Source organism: Miscanthus floridulus, chromosome 13 (genome assembly GCF_019320115.1).
Source record: "Miscanthus floridulus cultivar M001 chromosome 13, ASM1932011v1, whole genome shotgun sequence".
In the NCBI taxonomy this organism is placed as follows: Eukaryota; Viridiplantae; Streptophyta; class Magnoliopsida; order Poales; family Poaceae; genus Miscanthus; species Miscanthus floridulus.
In genome coordinates, this window is record NC_089592.1 from 44,714,000 (window position 1) to 44,738,738 (window position 24,739).

At 44.9% G+C, this 24,739-nt stretch overlaps 2 protein-coding genes across 5 annotated transcripts; one reads left to right on the forward strand and one right to left on the reverse strand.

Moving 5' to 3' along the window:
* Positions 1 to 1,862: 1,862 nt before the first annotated feature.
* On the forward strand, positions 1,863 to 9,969 carry LOC136501113 (protein ROOT INITIATION DEFECTIVE 3-like). Of its 2 annotated transcripts, none has more exons than XM_066496610.1 (8): positions 1,863 to 2,143; positions 2,228 to 2,341; positions 3,586 to 3,713; positions 3,792 to 3,930; positions 4,334 to 4,533; positions 8,327 to 8,454; positions 9,109 to 9,302; positions 9,474 to 9,969. In XM_066496610.1, the coding sequence occupies exons 1-8, from the start codon at positions 1,919 to 1,921 to the stop codon at positions 9,627 to 9,629; spliced, it is 1,284 nt and encodes a 427-aa protein (XP_066352707.1). In that variant the 5' UTR covers positions 1,863 to 1,918; the 3' UTR covers positions 9,630 to 9,969. The 2 variants fall into 2 exon arrangements, with proteins under 2 accessions (XP_066352707.1, XP_066352708.1); XM_066496611.1 differs by having other exon boundaries at positions 9,491 to 9,624.
* Positions 9,970 to 11,471: 1,502 nt separating this feature from the next.
* On the reverse strand, positions 11,472 to 18,837 carry LOC136500860 (reticulon-like protein B21). Of its 3 annotated transcripts, none has more exons than XM_066496325.1 (13): positions 17,756 to 18,837; positions 17,604 to 17,645; positions 17,423 to 17,494; positions 17,239 to 17,304; positions 17,074 to 17,145; positions 16,901 to 16,966; positions 16,762 to 16,827; positions 16,524 to 16,626; positions 16,324 to 16,398; positions 16,047 to 16,209; positions 15,809 to 15,878; positions 15,475 to 15,540; positions 11,472 to 12,032 (listed from the first exon to the last, which is right to left on the reverse strand). In XM_066496325.1, the coding sequence occupies exons 1-13, from the start codon at positions 18,432 to 18,434 to the stop codon at positions 11,650 to 11,652; spliced, it is 1,923 nt and encodes a 640-aa protein (XP_066352422.1). In that variant the 5' UTR covers positions 18,435 to 18,837; the 3' UTR covers positions 11,472 to 11,649. The 3 variants fall into 3 exon arrangements, with proteins under 3 accessions (XP_066352422.1, XP_066352420.1, XP_066352421.1); XM_066496323.1 differs by having other exon boundaries at positions 16,762 to 16,833; positions 17,756 to 18,832; XM_066496324.1 differs by having other exon boundaries at positions 16,762 to 16,833; positions 17,423 to 17,491; positions 17,756 to 18,829.
* Between the last annotated feature and the right edge of the window lie 5,902 nt (positions 18,838 to 24,739).

Below are 24,739 nucleotides of genomic sequence, written 5' to 3' on the forward strand. Positions count from 1 at the left end.
TGTGGATAGTGTAAACATCTGTAGAGTGTTTGGTTGATCGATCGATACATACGCCGTCCTTTCGGCTATGGACCTTTCCTATGTTACCGCTTTACTTGACTAGCGAGAGGTGTCCTTTCTTCTTCTTCCCCCCTGGGTTTGGTGTTAGTTTCTGGCTTTGGCCGTTGAGGCAAGGCACGAGAGGGAGTCGTCTTTGCCACCTAGAGAGTGAGAGCGTGGTGAGATGTGTGTGATGGGATGGGTGAATGTGTGGAAGAGATGGATTAAAACTTGACAAATTATTATAAAATTTGATTACACTCACATCGGAAAAACTACAACCTAAAGTAGGTCTTTTGCTCTACCCTTGCATTCCACTACCACAAAGCAAACGCAAAAGCATAGGGTGGGAGCCAGTGGCCAGTACAAATCGTACTGATAATTGATTGGCAGGTCCCGAGCCTGGGTACGACTTTCAGGGAGATGATTGGGAGGATTAGAGGTCTTGTTCTTCGCTCGAGTTTGGTTCGTGAAGATGGTGTCATCGTCCGCTGCTGTTCTATTTGATGCTGTTCTAGATGTTGCGTGCTCTGAGTGATTCCGCTAAGTGGCGATGTAATAATGAGTAAACCTTGCTATTTGTACTCTCCGTAAGATAGGTATTCGATGTATGACTGTGATATCGACCGTTATTTGATAATGTAATAGAATGATCATTTGGGACTATCACGTTATGGTTTGAATCTATGGATTTTCCTTCGTGGAAATCGGGATCGTTTGAAAGCCTGAGACACGCACCCTAGAGTTGCCTTCTCTCCCGCATCTTCCTCACCTAGGGGCGTCGTTCTCTCCTCCCGGCTTTTTGCCAGGCGCTGGAGGCTTGTCCCTGCCCAGCCACCTCCACCACCGCACCGCCTTCTCGTCTCCATCGATTTCGCCTTCACGATTGGACATGTAGCAGAGCCAAATTTTGGCCCCTTCGGCTGGCTGCGTTGCAGCAATAAGCTCTATTCATCTAGATTTTAAAGAAGCGGTTGCATCCTGTTGTGGCTGACGGATTGCAATTTTCTCCTTATTTGGAGAGGACATTAATTCTGATGATTAGAAGGATTAAAGAAGTTAACAAATTTATTAACTTGGGAACTTTTTGCAAGGCACCATAACTTCTGCAATGTTGCACTATTAGCATGAAGGAAGGAAAAACATCACCCGATCACATAAAAGCCTTCCTCGTCTCAGGTTCACGATTTTGCCAACTCAGAAAGTGCACCTAAGCTCTGTTGTGGTCAAGTTGTGCTGCCTTGAATCACGGAGGACGGCCTTGAAATCCGTGACCTTGGTCAGCTTGGTGCGACATCAGTTAGCATGTACGGTGCCCACATGCGTCGTGTCTCGTCTATCCTGGCAGAAGCCACTGATGCACCCCAATTGTGCGGTGCTGCTTTATCAGCGCTGCCTCAGTTCCTCGTCGTCCATCTCGTACCCCAACTTCCTTCCCCAGCCACATGCTCCTCCCTCCTCCTTGTCGACGACTTCTTCACTCGAAGCCCGAGACACGCACCCGAAAGCCGCCTTCTTTCCCGCATCTTCCTCGTATAGGGGCGTCGTTCTCTTCTCCCGGCTTCCCGCCAGGCACCGGAGGCATCTCCCCGTCCGGTCACCACCACCACCGTGCTGCTTTCTTGTCTCCACCTATTTCATCTTCTTGATTGGACATGTAGTAAAAACAAAATTCGATATAAACATTTTAGCATAAGTTAAATTTCAGTGTAAACGAACCGGGTGTATAGGCTTTAAAGAAACGGCTGCAACCTGGTGTGGCTGACGTACTGTAATTTTCTCCTTATCCGTCGGCCTCTCCGACATATTTGCTCGCTGGTGTAGCGGTCTCCCCGGAATAGTGAAAAATTCTAAAACCCTAAACCCCTCTCCGCTGCTCATGGCGCCGCCGCCACAACCAAAACAGCTGGTGCTCGCCGCATCATCTGCGGATGCGGGCGTGGCCGCCTGGGACCTCCGCACCGGCGCGGAGGACATCCGCTTCCGCCCCTGCGCCTCCCGCCCTCGGTCGCTCGCCTCGGTCGCTGACCGCTTCCTCGCCTCCGCTCAGGCTCTTCCCGCTGGCGGCAACTCCGGGATCATCCACTTCTACTACTTGGACAAGGTAAGCACGCCCTACATAAAACCCCGAACGGCGCTCTTGAACTCCGAACCATGACCCTTAGTCGTTTCTTGGTTTCGATTGCAGCCGCAAGTGGCCGTCAAGAGCTTTCCTGCTGAGCCGATCCGCGCACTTATCGCCGATCAGGAGGGGAGCTACCTCATCGGTGGTGGCAGCAATGGCAATATGTTCCTTTGGGAGGTGAGGGCATTGTGCTTTTTTTTTTTTTTTTGTGATGGGGTGAAACTGTTAGTATGTGTTGTTGGATGATTGGTGTGCTATCGTTTGAGGTTGATGTGGAATGTTTCCAGAGTCTTTGCTTGGTTATTAGTGAGCTCTAGGTGGTGTGAAGTGGATGCCCCTGGTGGTGACTAATCAAAATTGGACCAGGGACTTCATTTGTTTCCAGTTGTTTTGGAAAAGAATAGTTGGGGTTATTTAGTTCTGAAATGAAATATGTTTACAATAAACTTTGTTAGATTTCTTGCAGTAGAACATTTTTTTTCCGTGGGCTTGTGTGCTGCACTGTATGGGGTGGTGAACGAATGTGTGTTTTAGGTGCTAAAATTTTGAAGGCGGTGCTTATTTTGCGTTAGTGTTCTCTTTAGCACTTAATAACTTGGCAGTTCTAGAAGCTGATTACTATGCCATAGGTTCACAATTTGTGCGTTTCACGCTAGAAGCTCACTGTGACCATTAGAAAACTATGCTGTCGGCATTTGTGTATACACCAGTTTAAAGTTCCATGATCAAATGCCACCGGGTGTCTTCTAATTTTTACTCATATGTCCATTTAGCGCCTGAAGACTTTCCGTAACGTCATGATGTGTTTTTTTCCCTTCCATTTTTCTACTTGAGCATTGGTGTTTTACCTTTACTTAAGCAGAAACACATTGTAATCCTCAGTTTTCTCTCAAAGTTGTGTCAATATTTGACATGTTTACTCAGGTGTATTTTCACAGGTATAATATTAGGTAACTAATTATGTCTTTCCTCTGTTTGCTGGTGTCTTATGTGCCTATGAGTTTGGTTTCTGTCTTTAGTTTATGCTATATATCTGAGGGGCCGTTTGGGAGAGCTCCACGGAGCAGATTCTCGAAGAGAATCACTCCCCAGCTGCCAAACGCCAAAAAACGACCCAGCTTCTTCAGGGAATCCAAGTGAATCACTCCTCCAGTTTGTATACAAGCGAGGGAGCTGAAAAAACCTGCATCCCCGGATTCTCCCTAGCTCCCTGTTATATTTTGGTGGGGATCAGTAGAGAATCCTGCTCCCTCCTAGGAATCTGGTGGAATCACTCCATTGGAGAATCAAGGAGCGGAGCTGAAGAATCAGGGAGTGGAGCTCTCCCAAACGGGCCCTGATCCATCCAGCACTTTTTTGGTTAAATTTGAACATTGTCTAAGCTATTTATCTGACCCATCGGATTTTATGCTGGTTTATAGGTGTCTAGTGGAGAGCTTCTCCACACATGGCATGCGCACTATCGTGCTGTTAGGTGCCTCGCGCTGTATGACTATTTGCTTGTCTCAGGATCAGAGGATGGGAGTATCAAAGTTTGGGATCTCATCACGTATGTTTGTTTTGTGTGGTAAAATTGGTCAAACTATTTTTTTATAGTGTTCATTGGGTTTGGTTGTATTGGTTGCAGGGTGCTTGATGAGCAGTCAAGGCTGGAGGCTCAGAAACCATATTTGTATAGTTTCAGTCAGCATGCACTGCCTGTAACTGATATTGCTTGTTTTCTTGGAGCAATTGCTATATCTTCTTCAGAGGATCGAACCTGCAAAGTGTGTGTGCAACTCAACTCTTGTTCTTTTTTGAATTGAATGTTTTGATATGCAGTTATTTATTTGTTCTATTTCTTGTTAGCCATTCTTGTTTATATCTTAACTAGTACTAACACCGATTCCAAATGTAGGTCATTTTAAGATCGTATCTGGTCAAACTTTATTAACTTGGATTATAAGCATGAAAAGTTATGTAGATTGACAACATATGATTGATGTTACTATATTTATCATGGAAAAATACTTCCATAATATATATTTCGCTATATAAATGGTATATTTTAACGAACATTACAAGGAAAAGTGTCATATTGGAGATTGTTTCCTAAACGATCTACATTTGGAATCGAAGGAAGTAGCATCTTGGGCTACATATTCTAATGGCATTTGTTCTTATCTGCAGATTTGGAGTTTATCCGAGGGTAGGATGCTAAGAAGCATTTCATTTCCTACTAGCATTGGTTCTGTAGCACTAGACCCAAGAAGTCATATTTTCTATGCTGGTGGTAGAGATGGAAAGATATATGTTACTGCTATGGGTGTTGATCTCAGTTTTCATGGTAGTGACGAGTCATCTATTCTGGGCACATTGGATGACCACAGGTTTGCCTGACCTAGCTTTTCGTCTTGTTCTTGAAAATTACTGCGGTGGATTATCTCTTATCATGAAATTCCCTGAGATAATTGTTCATCACTTAAAAGAGCATGACCCGCTATATTTACCCATAGGAAGTGCTTACAATATGGGCATGTTTTCAGCTCTTCAACCTTTACTTTAGACTTACAACAACAACAACAACAACAACAACAACAACAAAGCCTTTAAGTCCCAAACAAGTTGGGGTAGGCTAGAGTTGAAACCCAGCAGAAGCAATTAAGGTTCAGGCACGTGAATAGCTGTTTTCCAAGCACTCCTATCTAAGGCTAAGTCTTTGGGTATATTCCATCCTTTCAAGTCTTTTTTTATTGCCTCTACCAAAGTCAACTTCGGTCTTCCTCTCCCTCTCTTCACGATACTATCCTGGCTTAGGATTCCACTACGCACCTGTGCCTCTGGAGATCTCCGTTGGACATGTCCAAACCATCTCAACCGGTGTTGGACAAGCTTTTTTTCAATTGGTGCTACTCCTAATCTATCACGTATATCATCGTTCCGAACTCGATCCCTTCTTGTATGACCGCAAATCCAACGCAACATACGTATTTCCGCGGCACTTATCTGTTGAACATGTCGTCTTTTTGTAGGCCAACATTCTGCACCATACAACATAGCAGGTCTAATCGCCGTCCTATAAAACTTGCCTTTTAGCTTCTGTGGTACCCTTTTGTCACAGGACACCAGATGCTTGGCGCCACTTCATCCACCCTGCTTTGATTCTATGGTTAACATCTTCATCAATATCCCCGTCTCTCTGTAGCATTGATCCTAAATATCGAAAGGTATCCTTCCTAGGCACTACTTGACCTTCCAAACTAATATCCTTCTCCTCCCGAGTAGTAGTGCCGAAGTCACATCTCATATAGGACTCCAAAGTCTCCTGCCATAACTCCAGTTTCTGATTCACTCCTGTCCGATTTTCATCAACTAACATTACATCGTCCGCGAAAAGCATACACCAAGGGATGTCCCCTTGTATGTCCCTTGTGGCCTCATCCATCACTAAGGCAAACAGATAAGGGCTCAAAGCTGATCCTTGATGTAGTCCTATCCTAATCGGGAAGTCATCCGTGTCTCCATCACTTGTTTGAACACTAGTCACAACATTGTTGTATATGTCCTTAATGAGCCCGATGTACTTCGTTGGGACTTTATATTTGTCCAAAGCCAACCACATAACATTCCTTGGTATTTTATCATAAGCCTTCTCCAAGTCAATAAAAACCATATGTAGGTCCTTCTTCTTCTCCCTATACCGCTCCATAACTTGTCTTATTAAGAAAATGGTTTCCATGGTTGACCTTCCGGGCATGAAACCAAATTGGTTTATAGAAACCCACGTTATTGCTCTCAAGCGATGCTCGATAACTCTCTCCCATAGCTTCATAGTATGGCTCATCAACTTAATTCCTCGGTAATTAGTACAACTTTGAATATCCCCTTTATTCTTGTAGATCGGTACCAATATACTTCTCCTCCACTCGTCAGGCATCTTGTTCGATCGAAAAATATGGTTGAACAGCTTGGTTAGCCATACTATAGCTATGTCCCCGAGGCATCTCCACACCTCGATAGGGATACCATCCGGTCCCATCGCCTTACCTCCTTTCATCCTTTTCAACGCCTCTCTGACCTTAGATTCTTGGATTCTCCGCACAAAGCGCCTATTGGTGTCATCAAAAGAGTCATCCAACTGAAAGGTTGTGTCCGTATTCTCACCATTGAACAATTTGTCGAAATACTCTTGCCATCGATGTCGAAATTACTTCAGACTTGAATGAATAAAAATTGAATTGCTAGGACATCCATGTTGCATCTACTCTGATTGATGGGCAGAGGGATGGAGTAAGTTGCAAAAAGGAATAATGGAAATCATAGATATTTATCTAGTGACATTACATTAAAATAATAATGATAATCCACCTTGGAACTTAGTTGGCAACATGGAAATTCTTTTCTTTCTCAACACATTAGGAATGTAGCTGGGGATCGAACAGGCGACATGTACATTCTGCACAGCCTTAGGGTAACTGCATTTGCAAGGATATTATTTGCAGTGCTTCATAAAGGGGTGGTTTGGATTAGAGTTTTCACATATTTTCTTACTGGAAATTGAATACGATTTAAAGAATTATTTTATCCTGACAATAATAACTAATGATGAAATTAAATAATTAATAAATATTAATACAATTCCTTACACTTAAGTGTTCCATAAATGTACACTGTATAACACTTTAAGGGCTTGTTTAGCTCCACTCCTTGATTCTCCAGCCCCACTCCCTGATTCATTGGAACTTGGAAGTTATTATGTCAGATAAAATCGTTTGGCAAGCTGTGACTGTGAAGTTATTCTTGAAAGAGCGGATTAAGCTGCAATTGTCCATAGTAACCCTGACTGTCTGAACTAAAGTCTGTAATACATATCATGAATAGGCATGCATTGTTTGATACATGCTGGTTAAATTTATGTGTAACCACAAATTGACTATAGAAATTCTTCACCCAATACGCTAATAATTAATTGTTGACACCACAACTTGCATGGTACAATCATCATATTTCAAAGTCCAAACCGATTAGGTCCAATAGATTACAAAGTGCGCAAAAGAGAACAAAAATAATCAGACATTTTCTTACAGGGTCCAGACGTCTAGCTTGCCCCTGTCAATCTTCCCAATTGTTTAATAAACTACGAAAGCCATTGTTGTTCATCCTATGGAAAAAGTAGTATATAACCACCAACAAATAAATGTATACCTGATTTACATGCTGGCAGAACAAATCAAAATTAACTAGGGCTCATCCTATGCTTTGATCAACAGAACATTAAACAAAGTTGTGTTGCCAGGGCCTTCGGTCTGGATGAGGGACAACCAGTGGCAGCCTCGAGGTCGGTGGTTCTGACCTAGAGGAAGACGATACTGGCCTCTATGGAGAGTTGGAGACAGCCTGTGGAAGTTGGAGCTCGAACCGCAGGGAGTGGGTGCACCTGTATAGCCAGCAAACAGGGGGGGGGGGGGGGGGGGGGGGGGTGCCGTGTGCAGGTGTCCTGGGAGGGACCTGGGTGCAGAGCTCCCCTGTTTGGACGGCTGGCATCGGACCAGTCCTGCTGGCAGTGCTGCAGTTGACCATGCGTGGAGAGAAAAGCTCGGACCCATCTGAGTGGCGCTTTGGGAGAAACGGGTGCAGGATGGGGAAGTGCGGGCCTTTTATACCCGTGGCAATTGTGGATCAATGACCTTTGACTTGGTGAGGAGGTCTATAATCAGAAGGGTGGGGAGCAGGCGTGAATCTGTGGGAGCAGTTTTTTTGGCTCCGTGGTTGGTATAGAAAAATGAGGGAGCGATTCACTAGATTCCCCTAAGAAGCTGTGCCAAATTTTGGCGTTTGGCAGAGCTGGAGTTATTCTCATGAAGAAGCTGCTCCAAGGAGTGCTGCCAAACGCACCCTAATTAACTTCAATCTAAAGGAATTCTCATCCTCTTTTTTTATTTGTTTCTCTGTTATTCGCTGCTTAGAAACTACAGATAGGCTGGATGATAGGCTTATTTTTTTTGGTAATTATTATTCATTGATCTGCATTGTTAGCAGTGCAGGTTATTCAATGCCGTTATCTAAATAAATTTGTTTTCACTACTTTCTCTGTTTAATATAGGCTGCTTCAATGTGAAATTCCTAACATTTGTGTGGTGATATCTATTAAGTTGATTCTGGTATTTCTTTTGACTGATCCAGCAAGGCAGTAACAAGCTTAGCATCAAGCAAAGATGGACTTCTACTTGTCTCTGGATCTGAGGATGGTAATGTTCGGGTGTGGGATACTAGATGTCAGCAAGTGACCCGAAAATTCAAACACTCCCAAGGTTATACTCTTATTTTATATTAAAAAGGCTATATTCGTACTGAAAACCTGCCTTGACTTTGCTGAACTTAGTGCAATATTTGAACTTAATTCTTACATTGGACACTCTTATGCGTTGAATATGTGGCTGGGTTGCGTGCCTACTCCATTGACAAGTAGAACTTTCTTCCCAGAGAAACCTAAGGATCACATATTTTCCTGGGACACTTAATTGGCAAAAAATGTTTCTTTTTATTTTTTTACTGTTATTAAAGGCATTATTATATACATTTCCTTATGTTAGGTGAATGGTGATAATTTACCTAGGCTGAGTTCCGTCAATCAATCCTAAATCACTCTTAGTTCTATGGGAATTCCATTTTTTAGGGAAGTTCTATGGGAAGTCTTATTATAATTGAAACATGAACTCTGGATTTCTAAAGTATGTATCCGTGAGTTTACACAGTCAACTTCCGTGACACATGGTACTTTTTTTGTTAGTAATCTTCGCCATAAGCTATATCTCTAAAGCTGAGGCTAAGACTATTGTATGGCCATGCGTTTTTTAATATATCACAATGCACCTTTTGTATATAGTTTATGAATCATGTTCTTGTTTCCTTTTCCCCCCGAATCTGCAGTACCACTGAGCTTTGATAATGTAATTGTTTTTCAGGTCCAGTAACCAATGTTCTGATAGTAACGCCAAAACGAGTAAATCTGCCACCGCTACAACCATTACACAAAGTTTGCTCAGCAAATGGGGAGGCTGAACGGGGGGCAGTAATTCTTCCTCGGCCTGAAAATGATGTTCCAATTCTTGGAAAGAAAACCTCCATTTTTATGGAGCGCTACTTGGATGAGCTTCAGGTTGGGTGATTTTGCTTTGTCTTTCATTTGGTGCCATAAGCCTACCCCAACTTGTTTGGGACTTAAAGGCTTTGTTGTTGTTGTTTTCATTTGGTGCCATACATCTTACAAGTTTCATTTACATATTTCTTTCTGTTGCATCTTATGTTTTTTTTATATGGGGTCCATAAGCATGGTGGTTCCTCCAGGTTATTTGATTTTGGGCTGAATGCTCAGAATGGCACTCCAAACCAACAGGGAACAGAATGGAGAGAGAGATACTTGGAGTTGCAGGATCTCTTTGTACACGAGGTCCTCCATCAGATGCCATCCTTGAGGAACCCATGAGGAACCCATGATACGCATGCTATTGTCAATTAATAGTAGAGATCATTAAAAAATGGCAGAGATTTTTGTCAACACAATAACTTAACCTGGAAAATCCTTTTTTTTTTGCATTACATTTCAATTATTCTAGTCTCAATAGTTTATGGTAGCATAATCAAGTTAGCGCCAGAAGCATATTGCAGTTCTATGCATGCTGTGTTTTTGTTCAGCCATGGAGACATATGTTTTTAACATGTTGTGTAGGATAATTTGTGGTATCAAAATAGTGATTTCAATTCAAGTGGTGGCTGTGGGGTGTAATTGAGGGTGCCTTTGGCTGGCTGCGAGGAATGTTTCAGTTTCAGATTTTCAGTAAAATCACTAGAATCGCTGCCAAAAATCACTTAACTGATTCTTAGTTTTGTACTAGTCTAGAGAAACACCAAAAACCTGGTTTCTTTTTATTGTAGTTCTAATTTCAACAACCTAGCGAGCTAGCTAAATAATGTGATTTTGATTCTAGTTCTCAAGTGATTTGAAACTTTTCTATGAGAATATGGATTTGAAATGTTTCTACGAGAATTTGGAACCATGCTAAAGTATAAAATGCTGAGATGTGGTAGAGTATAAACTGGAACAGTGAAATGGTGCAGAGAGTGGCCAATTATGAAGTACAATAACCTTAGGTGCTGTTTGGTTGAGGAGCAAGAGGTTACAGCGGTCCTGAGTGGAATATTCCTCAAGATTTTAGGACGAGATTGCTCCAAAAAAAAAAACAAATCGAACGAGCTCGTCTCGTACCTAATGCCATCTTCCTCGTGGGAAATTTAAATATTTGTCATCGTTGCCACTTGCGATGACATCGTCCCGAACGATGGCAAAAATTCCCCAACCTAGCGAGTGGGGTTAGAGCTGGCAAGGACACACGACCAGTGGCGCGGTCTGCGGCAAGCGGGGCCGCGGCAGGGGGGTGGTGAGCGTATGGCATGGGCACAGGTGGGCTGCAGAGACGGGCTTGGACAAGTGAGTAGTATGGCTGGGCGGTGGCGGGCAGGTCGAGGGCACGGCAGGGATGGGCGGTGGTACTGTGGTAGTGTGAGCATCTGCCATGGCAGTGTCACGGACGTGACGTGGTCACGGGCCAGCACGCGGATGCGAGCGTGTCCACGATTTATTATATGATATATATGTGGGCCCCATAGTTAAAGGGCAAAAAACACATGTTTGTATGACAAGTCGCATAGTTAACGGGTCATCTGCTATCTCGTCTATACCATCCCTAGACAAACATGAAAATAGAATCACTTCATTCTTGAACCATTCCGTCCTAAAAGCAAAGATGCAAACATTCCATTTTTTTACTCGTTCTCCAACCAAACACACTGAAATAATACTGTACAGTGCGAATTATGCGACCTGCTAGCATTCGTATGCCTGGTGGAACCTCAATTGGCCGATCGCAAGTCCATTAGAACACCCAAGTTAATCGATCAACTTAATCTGTGGCTCAATATTAAGAGCACACCCAAGTTAGCGGTGGATGGTTTAGGTTTGTATTAAAAAAATCATCAGCCTTCCCCGCTACACAAAATCAACCTGGCTTAAGTGGTTTGGTTGAGGCGTTTAATAGAGCACCGGGTAGCTTCTACTATGGGTTCTTGCGCACTGTAGCAAGATGTTTCTCTTTTCTCCTAAAATAAACTATGTTAAAGTCACTTTTTTTTTGCTTTACTGCCTCTGGACACTTTTCTTCCAAAATAGACTACGCCAATGTTATAATTATATTTTTTTGCTTCAATGGCTCTAACCCTCCATGTGTAGCATCCGCCAAAGCCAAAGCCAAAGCCAAAGCCATTTGAAGCATGCCAAAGAAGGCCTAAAGCTATTTATGGTAAATTCAAGGGATCCGGAGCTCTGCATGAGCACGCTATGTGTTCCCTTGTTATTGCCTGCCAATCGCAGGACGTGATCACCGGCAACAGGAAAACAGGAGAACAAAGCCAGTCACCCTCAGCTAGCCCCTAAATCCAATCCGTACCCGTCACCTAGGCTGGATGCCGCCCCTGACCCTCAGCCTTTCCCTGGCGAACTCGCCGGAGACCGGCGCTCGCCTGTGTCGCGGCACCACCGGCGCCCCAAACTCCTGCTGCGGTTCGTCCTGGGCCCTATGTTTCGCCGGCGGCTCCTCGCCAATTGCTTCGTCGGCTGCTGATTCCTGTGCGTCCTCCACCGTGCTGCTGCTCCAGCCGAACTCCACCATGCGCTGCTGATAGCACTTCATGGCCACCACCAGCATGAACACCGCCCAGCCGCGCGCCACCGTGGACGAGACGTTCCAGACCAGGGTGAAGACGGCTGCCACCACAGCCTTCTTGTGGGAGCACGACTCCCAGGCGTCCCTCACCCTCTCTAGCCAAAACTTGCCTGCACGACAAGGAAATCATCAACCAATAAGCAGTCGAAATCAGTGCCTAGTTTGAAACGGGCCGGGGAAAAAAATATGTCCGTATATATGTCCTCCCACGTTTACGTTACTCTATTTTTTTTCTTAGCGGAAAACATTGCTGTACTTTTTAGAGAAATTGAGTACTAGACGAGCCATTATGGTGGCATTTTTCCCTTTCATGGATGGTCAGGTGAGGTGCCATATGTGCTTTTCGCCTTTGCACATGCTATCATGCAGCTAGATTATTAAGTCCGGACATGTGAAAGCAGTAGGGTCTAGTTTAAGTGCTAGTGCCCTGGTATCATGAAAAAGTTTACATACATGCATGGAAGGGAACCAAGCATAAAGTTCACTGCATCATTTCTTTTACTGAACTTGTCCTCTTTCTACAATCATCAGTAACACCGATAATATGGCACAAGAATGTAGGCAGTACTTCTATAAGCTACATTATCATCAACTTTTAAACAACTTTGATGGGGAAAGAGGGAATCCTTAAGAATTTCAAAGGATTCGGTTCAATAAATAGAAGTGGGATTTGTGAAAAAAAAACAAGTTAAAAGGCTATTCGGCGGGGCTGAAAAATAAGCCAAAATATTGTTCCGGCTAATTATTGTGAGGAAAAATTCATGTGAACAGTGATTTTTGAGTGCGCTGGCCAGCCCAGCCGAACGCGCTGTAAGTCTTTGGACAGTGACGAGCCATCTACCATCTTCACTCACTGACGCGATTGATGACTCTGATAGATGACTAGTGGCGGACTTAACGGAATTCTTTGTCACAATCAGCTTCGTTCTTAATCACATGTTGATGCTTCCACTTTATTATGGCTGATCATGGCTGATCTAATTAGTAAAGATGACTCAAGGTTTTCCTCAAAATTATCGCTCAAATTAAAGGGCATCGCCAGACGCTAAATAAAGAATCGAAGTGGGCAAGTGGCAGACATGGTAGCCCAACAACATCACACGGGAACGGGGAAACATCTAGACATGTGGTTGTTGAGATGGCAGGCAACAAGTATGTCACGCACGACTCACGAGCCTAATTGTTGTTTATATCTTTTTGTGGACAAGGTACCGTTTAGTTCCACTTCATTTTGCAAAAAATTTCAAGATTCCCCATCAAATCGAATCTTTGGACGCATGTATGAAGCATTAAATATAAATAAAAAATAAAATTAATTACACAGTTTAGACGAAATTCACGAGACGAATCTTTTAAGCCTAATTAGACTATGATTGGACACTAATTGTCAAATAACAACAAAAATGCTACAGTCCTATTTCGCTAAAAAAATTGCAAACTAAATAAGGCCCAAATGCTGATGGGTTGGTGAGCAAACACCAAAACAGATGACCCTACAAACAGAGGGGACAGCTAGCAAGGATGGGAGACCAGATCTAGGATGTGAAATGACTAGTAGTGTGTTTCCTGGAGACTGCGCTACAACTTCAAAAGGGCAAAGCTAGGAAGGATCAGTACTGGCAGTAAATATCATGCCCTGTGGGTGAAAGAATCCTGAACTCCCCGTTCGGCTTAACCAGAAACGGTCTGTTCGACTTATTTTTTTAGCCAAAACAGTATTTTTCTCTCACAACAATTTAGCCAGAACAGTATTTTTCAGCCAGTTTCAGCCAATAATAACAGTTCATACGACTAAAATATTGTAGCAATAATAACAGTTCATACGACTAAAATATTCCTTACCAACAGAGTAGTGCATAACAAAAACTACCCTTAAGCAATAAAAAATATTATTGTTTGCTACTCCTCTCTCTCCCTGGCTGGAAGGGTGGAAGAGTTTTTATTTATCTGAGGGAACCTACACTACTGTTCACGTGGGTCTTATGTATATGAACTAAGTCCACATATATTGTAGTTGCCCTTAGTGATGCGAGTGTCTGATTAAATAAGTTAAATTTTCTTAGCTACTCCTAACCAACCAAGAAGATTGTAATCAATCAATCTTAAATTTAATCTTAAATGTAACCCACACCTGTTTTACATGTAGCTAATATTGTGCTATCCACATAAGGCCTTGTTTGATGCACGTGTATCTATTTTAATCCACATGTGTTGAAGTGGATTAGAATGGAATTTAGTTTAATTCTACTTCAATCCATTTCAAGACACGCGGATTGAGGTGAATATATGCGCATCCAAATAAGGTGAAAAGTAATTTTAAAACTAACCTAACATGGTTTGGTTACTAAACTAATCCAAAGAGTAAACAAGGTTTGTAGTGCATGACACCAGCGATGAGATGAGAATGAAAGTAATACTACTGTAGTCGTTTGGAAAGATTCTCTTCCTTTTTTGCCCCCATTGAACGAAAGAATACGAAAAGGAAAGGACACAAGGAGGTGTGGGCTCACTAGGGACAGCATCCATCAGTTTCATACCGTTCGAGCATGGGCCACAGCGTAAAATGACAATCAACCTCTCCTTACCAGTCGAAAAACGCTCGCATGTGCAAAAGGTAGGAGGAATAACCGAGCACGCCCCCCCCCCCCCCCCCCCCCCCCCCCCTCCTACTACGGGAAGTTACTTGGGCTAATATAACTTTTGCTTTGCCTCGAATCCGAATAAGTGATCATTTACTCTTACCAACAACACGCCTACACTGTCACTTCTACTAGTTTATTAGCTAACCTAGGTTGAAGAATGCAAACAAGTAATGATTCTCTTTGGAGATGGTAAACATTAAAGTGTAGCTCCAAAATCATTCTTCGTTTATACATCATCTTGTTGTCTGCATGAGGATAAGGCCTGGTTTGGATACGAAGCATTTTTGGAGTTTTAGAAAAATACCATAATTTTATGAAATACTTTGTTTTTAAAGTGCCATAAAGTGTTTGGGTGCAATAAACTTTATGGTATTGCTGAAACAGTAGTCTTTTTGAAGTTTTAAAAACTCTACTCTAGACTTTTTTTTAAAAACCACGGTTTCACACATCAATGGTTTTAAAACCACAGTTTTTTGATACTATGATTTCTTAATACTACAATATCCAAACAGGGCCAATATTCTAGTGTACTAACAATAAAATTTTATCTTGATCTTCTGTTTCCTGCCCTAGTTTTATTGCATATGACAACTCTCTTGAATCTTGTGTCAAATTTAAATCCATACTATGTGGCAGAAGTTGAGAGCTTTATCACTTACTACCTTCGTCCTTAAAAGAATGCAATTCTCGTATTTCGAGGAGTTAAACAATTTAGACTTTGACTTAAGTTATATACAAAATTACTAAGATTCTTGATACCTTTGATCAAACTAGTGAATATATTTTAAAATAAATTTATTCAGAAATATAAATATTAATATTATTTATTGTAACCTTTGATCAAACTCGAGTTAATTTCGTCGGCACGGATCCTATAATTTCATTGTTTCATGGACAAAGGAGTACTTACCGTATCGTGCCAACTGCGTGGAGTAAGAGGAGCACACCTTCGGGATGATGAAGACCCCAAAGAACACTGCAAACGCAGCCAGAACAAAGGCACGAAAAGTCAGTGACTGCAGTACCTCTCCCTGTACCTTTATCTGTACATGTAAAGTTGCTCACGCTCCTGGTTCCAACATACATTTCCTATGGTTAAAGCTAAAGTTACTGCATCATGACTGTAACAAAACTCTTCCTGAAAGGCTAAAAATACCCGTCCCATGGCTTGGCTCTGAGTTCGGATCTTTCGGTTTCTTGTTGAAATGCATGTATTATCAGATGTAGGAGGTACTACTACTTACCCAGTTTAGCCAGTGTCCAGAGGGTGACAAAATTGCCACACCGGGCCATCGCAAACAGTAGCAGTGCCAGCTGCAGACCAGAGCACATGTGTCTACTTGTCAGTACAAATCCAGAGATGCGCGTCGTCTATGCATTGCAGGCATCTATGCCAGATACTACCAGATAGTACAGTGTTTTCTTCTTCTTTTTGCCTAATATTCACATGAACACACAGCACTTTTCTCTGTTTTTACCTACCTTCATGGTGGTCGCAGGCTCACCGGAGAAGAGAGACCTCAGATTCAGGAGCACCTCATTGATGTATGGCAGCACCAGCCTCAGCAGCCAGATGGCCTCCTCCTCCCCAACCAGGTAGCACCTCTCGCCAATGCCTTCATCGTCACACTCCACATTTTCACCCCTGCATTTTTACCCAGCAGTGAAAAGTTACCATGGTTAATGACACAACAAGCGATTTACTTTGAATTTGCTTGCGCGTGATTATGCTGGTCCTCTGAGGAGATTAGCCTTTTACCTGTTCAGTATGGACTTCCGCAAGAACCGTAGACCAAGGTAGATTAGGCCTGCATATGACGCTGCCGTGATTGTGCTGCAGAATGCACAAAGTTTGGCGGGGAAGGTTAGGTAATTGCTGTCAGTTTTGTTACTGTCAACGCTTTTAGATTCTGGTAACTTCAGAGTTACAGGTGCAGCAAATGTTGAACAGCGAGTTACTTGAAATTTAGGTCTTTGGCGTAGGAGGAAGAGATGAGCAAGAAAGTCCCTAATCCAAACACCAGTGCAGACTTTGACACATCTCTCCACATCACCAAATTCACTGGGAAACCAAGGGGCAGAAAGGAAATGGAACAAGAGCCATCAGACCCTGACTGATTCTTGAACTAGCATATCAGATTCTTTGTGTTGTTGGGAACAAAAGCATATCGATTGGTGTCATGGAGGCTGACATTACCAATATTCTGCATTCTTGCTTGACTTCTGCTGGGTTGAGATGGTCTTCCTTGAATCTCCTCATACTCTTCAACTTCAAACCAAGACAATTAATCGAAAAAATAATAAAACTTGACGACAAACAGGTAAATGCTATTCACCAGGAGGACTGCTGGCAGGCTCTGTCTTCGGAATCCTGCGGCCAACCGCCGGCAAAGCTTTCTTCTCTGGATATATATATATAAGTAATATAAATAGATTGCATAACTGGAGAGCCCACAAACTAGGTGATGCTAAAATTACATCTAGGCTGACTTTTCAGAATCAAAGTTACCTGGAGAAGCAGGTTTTGCCGGCTCGAAGTTGGTCATGCGGTGAACGACTATCGGTGTCGCCTTCTTCTCGACTGCATTCCGGGTGGATCGGAGCAGCGAGTGATGTGAGACAGAGATTGAACTGAATTAGCGTGAGTTTTGCATTTGGTGGAATAGAAATTCACCTGGTGGAGGGGTCATGGGTTCCGGGTTGATTGCTCGGAGATCGACCGCCGAGGCTAATTTCTTCCCTGGACCATCCACGAATAGAAAATTAAGACCGCATTCGCGGGTCGTTCATATATGGATCGAATCCATCTCAGCCAAAAACGCAAAAAAGGGCGAAGTGATCGAAGGACTAAAATTCACCTGGAGGCGGTTTCACCGGCTCTGAGTTGGTCGCTCTCTCTTCTTCTACCGACGGCGTGGGCTTAATACCTGCTACATTCGCGGTGATGCAGTTGGGAGGCAAGAACACAACAGTCAGGAAATGAAAAGAAAAGCAAAGAAAATGTGGAGGAGAAAATAGGGACAAAATTGGCAGAGGCACCTTTTGTCGGTGGCTCAAGATCTTGCTCGTCGTCGTCCTCCACTGCAATACGGCAGCAATTGAAGAGCACAGTGACATTATTAGTGAGTTCATCGACAAGTGAATCTGGCAAAGACACTACGACAGTGGGGGAAGTAACTAAGGATTCTTGCCTTGGTCCAGAGCAGTTTGTTCGTCGTCAATGGCCATGTGATCCTGATCCAGCATCTCCTTCTCCTCCTCCTCTGTCTCCAACTCATCGTCCAATAATTCATCCTCCTCCTCGTCGTCGTCCAACTCCTCATCTGGTTGTTGCACCACGTTCTTGGCGTCTGCCGCCGCGGCCTTGTGCACTTCCACGACCACCACCTCCTTGACCTCGCCGGTGGCCGCCGCGGGCGCCACCTTCTTCTCGGGCGTGGATACCCGCGCCACGGCCCGCCTGGCAACCACCGCAGTGGTGGTGGTGGCCGTCGTCACGGAGGCGGCTGCGGCGGCAGCGTCGGAGCGTGACTTGCGGAGGTCCCCGATCGCGGTGACCGGCTCAGAAGCCTTCCAGCTGCGCCTCTTCTTGGCGGCCGCGGCGGTGGCGGCTGCCGCGGCACCGGCGCCGTTGCCCTCGCTCTGGTTGCGGCGCAGGCGGCGGTAGACCCGCATGCCCTCCTCGTCCGCTGGCTCGTCGGCGGCGCCGGCGCTGAAGACCTTGACGCCGCCCTTGACCTCGTCCATCTTCATCCGCGCCTCCCACACCGACGACGCCAATGTGGCGCCGGCGGCGCTCCTGGTGGACTGCACCGACACGCGCCTCCGTCCACCAGTGGCGGTACTGGAAACCGTGCCCCCCGTCTGCATTGCTTTATGCCTTGGCCTTGCTGCTGGGCGCCGTGGTTGTGCTCTGCGCTTGGTTGCTTGCGCTTGGAGGCTCCTGGTCCGGGTGCTCCTTCCCTTCTGGTGGCGCTGCGGGCTGTCCCCTCCTGAAATTCCTTCCCTGCTCTGCCTTCTGCTGCACTCAATCTCGGAGTTGGGGCGAGAGTGAGTGAGTGGGAGAGCAGGGTGCCGCAGGCTTTACCGTTGTGAATCCGAGGGGGTCCTTTACCCTTTATTTTCTCTTTGCGGAGGAGGAGGTGGAGGTGGAGGTGGAGGTGGAGGAGGGAGGGTGGGGATGGAGGGGAAGGAGGGACCGAGGGAGAACCGGAGGATAGGTAAGCTTTGGGCGCTTTTGGTTTGGTGGATCGGCGCGCAGAGCTGAGCGCAGGCTCCTTCTCTGATCTGATCTGATCTGGACTCTGGACGTCCGGTGCTGGGGTGGTACCTGGAACAGCGACTCGGGGCAGGTGTCGCTTCGGGATCTTTGGCTGGCCTCCCTTGGTATTAGCATGTTCGGGAGCCCGTATCGTATCGTGGATTATTTACTGCTGGCTGATTTGGTGTGAGAGAAAAACACGGTTTCCGACTGAAAATTTACGATCATTTACGAGCAAGCGAACAGACCGGCCTTGCCGCCTCCCTTCGCCCCTCGGACCTTGGTATGTCAGTCAGCCTGGGCAATCGGTTTTAACCGACGTTTAGGTTCGGTTAATTCGGTTGTCAAAAACTTCGGTTTGTAGAAACTAGCAACCGATCGGTTGGCCAAAAACTCAAGAACCGACGAGTTCGGTTTCGTTTTTTTTTTCGGTTATAACCGAATAAACCGATGGAAGATGACACAACTTGAGAAACATGTGAATCAGCGAATCAGAGTTGACGACAGGGAGAAGCAAATGAGCAAATCGGCGCATGAACAGTTCACTTTATCAGGCAACAAGCATTCACACCAGGAAGAAGCAAGCAAGCAGAGAGAGTAGCAAGCATTCACATAAGTCTACGAGCGCGTTCATCCGCTGCAGCCGCTCCCTGGACGGATCTGTAGACGCGCCACCGCGCCGCACACAGCCGCCTTGCTGCCTCCAACTGGCGTCCTCTCGAACACCCGCGTGGCCGCGCCGGCCCGCCGCTGCTGGCCTGCCTCGGCGGTGCCGCCTCGAACTCCGAAGGGCGAAGGATAGGGTTAGGGTGCGGCTGGGACCTGGGAGTGGTGCATACATGCGTGAGGCCGGCGGGGACTAGGTGTATTGGTGGGCCGTAACTGGTGGGCCGGTTGCGACGCTGCTGACTGCAGACTTCTTCACCTTGCGAACTAAACATTGGTTCTTCGGTGGATAGGTTTGGTTGGAGCTAAGAACCGAAGCCGAAGCCGAAGACCGAAGTTCATCAAGCAGAAAACCGAAACCGAACCGAAAAACCGACGGGTCGGTTTCGGTTTGGTCTTCGGTTTTTGGTTTTCGGTGAAAATGTGCGCAGGCTGATATGAGAAACAGTCACGCGCTATTGGCGGTGGCTGCGTTTGTTTACGTGCGCTGCTTTCTAGTTCCAGCGTCCTGCCTGAGTCTCGGCGTGTGGTGTGACACCAGTCACGCCGCGGCTGGGAGCGCAGCGGAGATGCCCCTGTGCGCGCCTTTCCGGACTCTGGCAGCCAGGAGCCAGCAGCCAGCGGCCTAGCAGCCAGGCACCCAGTAGCCTTCCATCAGCCGCTGCGGCTGCAGATGCAGGCAGGGATCGCGGCCGTCAGTCAGTTGGGGCAGGTATGTCGTGCGTGCCGAACTGCCGATGCACTCGCCCAGCAGCTATGGTTGGATGTGGATGTTAAAACATCTTAAGGATGGGTATTCGTTTGTGTCAATATTGATATCCATATCTGTATTCGATTTTAATAAAGATACTATGGGTGGATGTATCTGCATTCGTTTTCTATCATTTCTTTCTATCTGCGTACTCGAATTTTTTTTAGAATATGCAATATTATTCGTATCCACAAGTAACAAAGTAGCGTGTAGAACCATCTAAAATTTAAATCTATGATTGATTAAATATTAACAATGTAAATGATATTAATTTTAATATAGCAAATGATATGCATCAACTTATCTATGTTGCTAATAACATTATATATGATTTTATTAATATTATTATTATTATTATTTTATTATTATTATTATTATTATTATTATTATTATTATTATTATTATTATTATTATTATTATTATTATTATTATTATTATTATTATTATTATTAACCGCATATAAAGGTTAGTTTTAATATGGCGGTATTCGTTTTAGTGTCAATATAGATATCCATATCTATATTCGATTTTAATAAAGATACTATGTGTGGATGTATCTGTATTCTTTTTCTATAATTTCTTTCTATCCGCGTTCTTGAAAAAAATTTAGAATATGCAATATTATTCGTATCCACAAATAACAAAGTAGCTTGTAGAACCATCTAAATTTTAAGTCTATGATTGATTAAATATTAACAATGTAAATGATATCAATTTTAATATAGCAAGTGACATGCATCATTTAAACTGTTTAAAACTTATCTAAGTTGCTAATAACATTATATATTATTATTTATTATTATTATTATTGTGAGTTATTATTCTAATTATTAACCGCATATAAAGGTTAGTTTTAATATGGCTAATCATACTAATTTTAAGGCCTCCTTTGAAACACATGATTCTCAAAACACATGAATAGGAAAACACACAGGATTAGAGATGCACGAAACTTGCAATCCTATAGGAATTTATAATGCTGGAAATTTTTTAATGTAGCCTTTGGATAGAACACAAGAAAAATATAGGAACAAGAAGAAAGAGATAGACAAAGAAAATTTTCCATGAGGTCCATCCTCACGTTAGTTTTCCTCCAAAATTTCTATGTTTTCATGCATCCTATAGCAATCCTAAGGAATTTCATACCAATCCTTTGTTCCAAAGAGGTGTATAGAAAACTTTCCTATAGGATTTAAATCCTCTAAAATTCCTATGTTCCAAAGGAGGCCTAAGGACTTTTGTAATTCATTCATGTATTAATGAAATTATTTTATATATTTAAAACTATTTATTGATAAATATTATTTATAGTTTAATTGATTCTTGATATATTTAATTATTGAAATATTTATTATATGTTATTTTTATGATTTTTCGTCATCCACAAATGTTATACATTATATGGGGATTAGGGAATTGCCTCGGACTCATGACTCGCTCACTCGCACTAGAGCATACTTTATTACATATTTATATATTATAGTAAATATGTTCGTGCGTTGCAACAAACCATACACCTTGGTGCGTGATCGCTTGAAGACTTGTGGCTCGAAGATTTACATAAGGATCGTGTTCTAATATGTATTGGATTCAGATTTAATACCATCATTGGACACACAAATGCGGGTGGTTGTTACTCATATGATGAGCATGTGCCATAAGTCCAGGTCTTAGATGAGATCCTGAGTGAGATATACAAGGGTCTTGTGGAAAGTAAAAAGAACGTATGAAACAATCTCTTCCGCTATGTAGCGCCCACCGCGCCCGCCCACTCCCGCCGTGTAGCGTCCACGCCGGACGCGCCACGAACGCCGATGCGTCACGGCCGCTGCCCGCCCACTCATATCAAGGTAGCTCCCTCTCGATTTCATGTTATTATGATTGTTATTGATTTAGGATAGTTAGGTTAGTGATTTAGGATAGTTAGTGATTTAGGATAGTTAGGGTTTTATGATTGTTATTGATTTAGGATAGTTAGTGATTTAGGATAGTTAGAATAGTTAGTGATTTAGTATAGTTAGTGTCGGGTTTATAAACCCAGGGTCCCTCACGAATCGGCTTCTCAACAGAGAATCGGCCCAGCAGGCAACGTTGCAAACAACGCGTAACTCATGGGCCAGCCCAAGTACCTAAACGATAGGCCAGAAGGGCGATCCAATCACCGACCAGATGGCCTGGCCGAGGAGGAACGACGCCCATTTTTGACTCCGACCCACCTCTCCGACCGGAGCGCTCGCTTCGGTCTCCAGTCCACCTCTGGACGGCCTCTCCGATCGGAAGGCCTGGCCAAAGCACTACTTCCGACTCTGACCCACGTCTCCGACTGGGGATGCACCAAACCCCTGCTCACTGCTCTTCTCCAACTGACGCATTCAGAGCCGACTGGGACTAACCGACCGGGGACGCTCGCTCGGTAAGGATCAGGGAACGAACGGAGAAAAGTAAGGCATGACGCACAAGTCAAACCATAATACCGAGACCGTACTTTGTACACCTACAAAAATAGTACTTTATGACCTCCCTGGCACGACAGAACCCAAGCAGTGTTGTAGGCGCTGACTTTTTCCCCTATAGTACTGTGGGCGCCATTAACTCCCATACGGTAAGGCTCCCCCACATGCCTCTGGGCATCGACCGTGTTGTGGGCGCTGACATTTATCGTACCAGACAAACATGGTAAAACCCCTTGCATACCTCTAGGTATCAATAGTGTAGTAGGCACCGACGTCTGCCATACCCAAAGAAGACAACACAATCTCCCATGTGCATCTGACATTCAACAGTATTGTGGGCGCCTATCATCGTCCTATACCCGTTGGCATGGGCAACAAGGTTTAGTAGCATACGTACTCTCTCCCTCTCACTTGTAAGGCCATCCCCTTCATCTATAAAAGGGGATGCGCTCTCTCCCAACAAATAAGTTCATTAGATCGATCAAGTTCTCTAGTATACAACAACAGAACCACTAGGTTCAAACCACGAGCACACGCTCGTACACTTAGCTCATAGCGGAGCTCCTGTCGCTCTTGGCCCTTCCGACCGAAGTCTGACCGGACCTCTGTACCCCCATCTTTCTCCTTCTCGTTTGTAACCCCACTACAAACTTCGAGCACCTAGGCTCAGGAATAAAGTCACCGACCGACTCAAATTGGACGTAGAGCACGTTGCCTAAACTAGTATAAACCCTGTGTCATTTAGTGCTAGGCTACCTCCGATCACAACGTACGGCAAAACTACAAATATTTACGTGTTGGTCACTTTCTGCACCGACAGTTGGCACCGTCCGTGGGGAGGACGATGTACGTTCAATACTTTTTGGTCATCAGATGACCCACTTTTCTACCACCTTCACCATGGCGGGCTCAGGCGATACGACTCGTTTCAGTTCACTGGAGTTTCCCACACTCCCACCTATTGGGATGTGGGTTCCACCCGTCTCCGAGCTGTCCTAGGCCTTCCTCTTTGGAAGCCTGGACTTCACCGTCGACCGGCTCGGCATACTACACTCCGTGAGGAGGCACTCGTTCTGGCACCCGTTAGAGGGGCACCCTCCATTAGCTCCGGGACGCACGATGACTTCAATGATGAGGCATCTACGCTTCATTCCGAGCAAACTCTCTACTCAAACCCCGCAATAAGTAATGTACATGCTGTTATTTACTTGCTATTCTCTATCTTCCATCGATTATCCGAAGGGACCCCGTTGTCCCCGCCACGACCGCCATGCGATCGGTTCCCCTATGGCCTCGTGTCTCCAGCGGACGCGTATGCCCAGGGGCTCTGAAGGATGCCGGCGCTGCCCCCTGTCATGTCCAAATTTCTAGGGATGGCGAGCTATGCTCCCACCTATTTCCTCGACCTCATAGATGACGATGTTGAGACTGACGGCTCCAGCATTAGCGATGTGGCGCCTAGCCACCGTCCATCCTAGGAGTGCGCTATGGCGGACGCTCTGGGACAGCCACCGGTGGTAATGGAGTCCTTACAGACTCACACCCCTCTGGACCCTCATGCAGAGACCCCCATGCTCACACGGGAGCACGGCGAGGAGCTACGACAACAGTGGCTGAACCAGCCATTGACTACGCCAGCACGCTCGCCACCCCACACTGCACTCCGAGCGCATAAACCGGCGAGTGACGCCCGGGGTCACACCCGTCGGGTCCAGCGCAACACCATGGACTGGGGGAACGATTCCCCATACTTTGCTTGGGCCAATCAAAACATCACCGCTGCGGCGATGCTTCTGTGCGGCCTTCCTGAGCCGAATGACCCCTGGGAACAGGTGATCCACCGAAACCTCCAGGCACTAGTGGAGACCGTCGCCGTTCAATAGGCAGAGAGCTCCGTATCATGACACCGACTCGTGGCCTCTCTCTCCACTAGGGGAGTGGGGACGCACCAGATGAATCGCTCCACCCGCTAGTGTTGGCGCCATCCGTGGGGACGCACCAGACGAATCGCTCCACCCGCTCACCGCTACAGCCGCCGAGCATA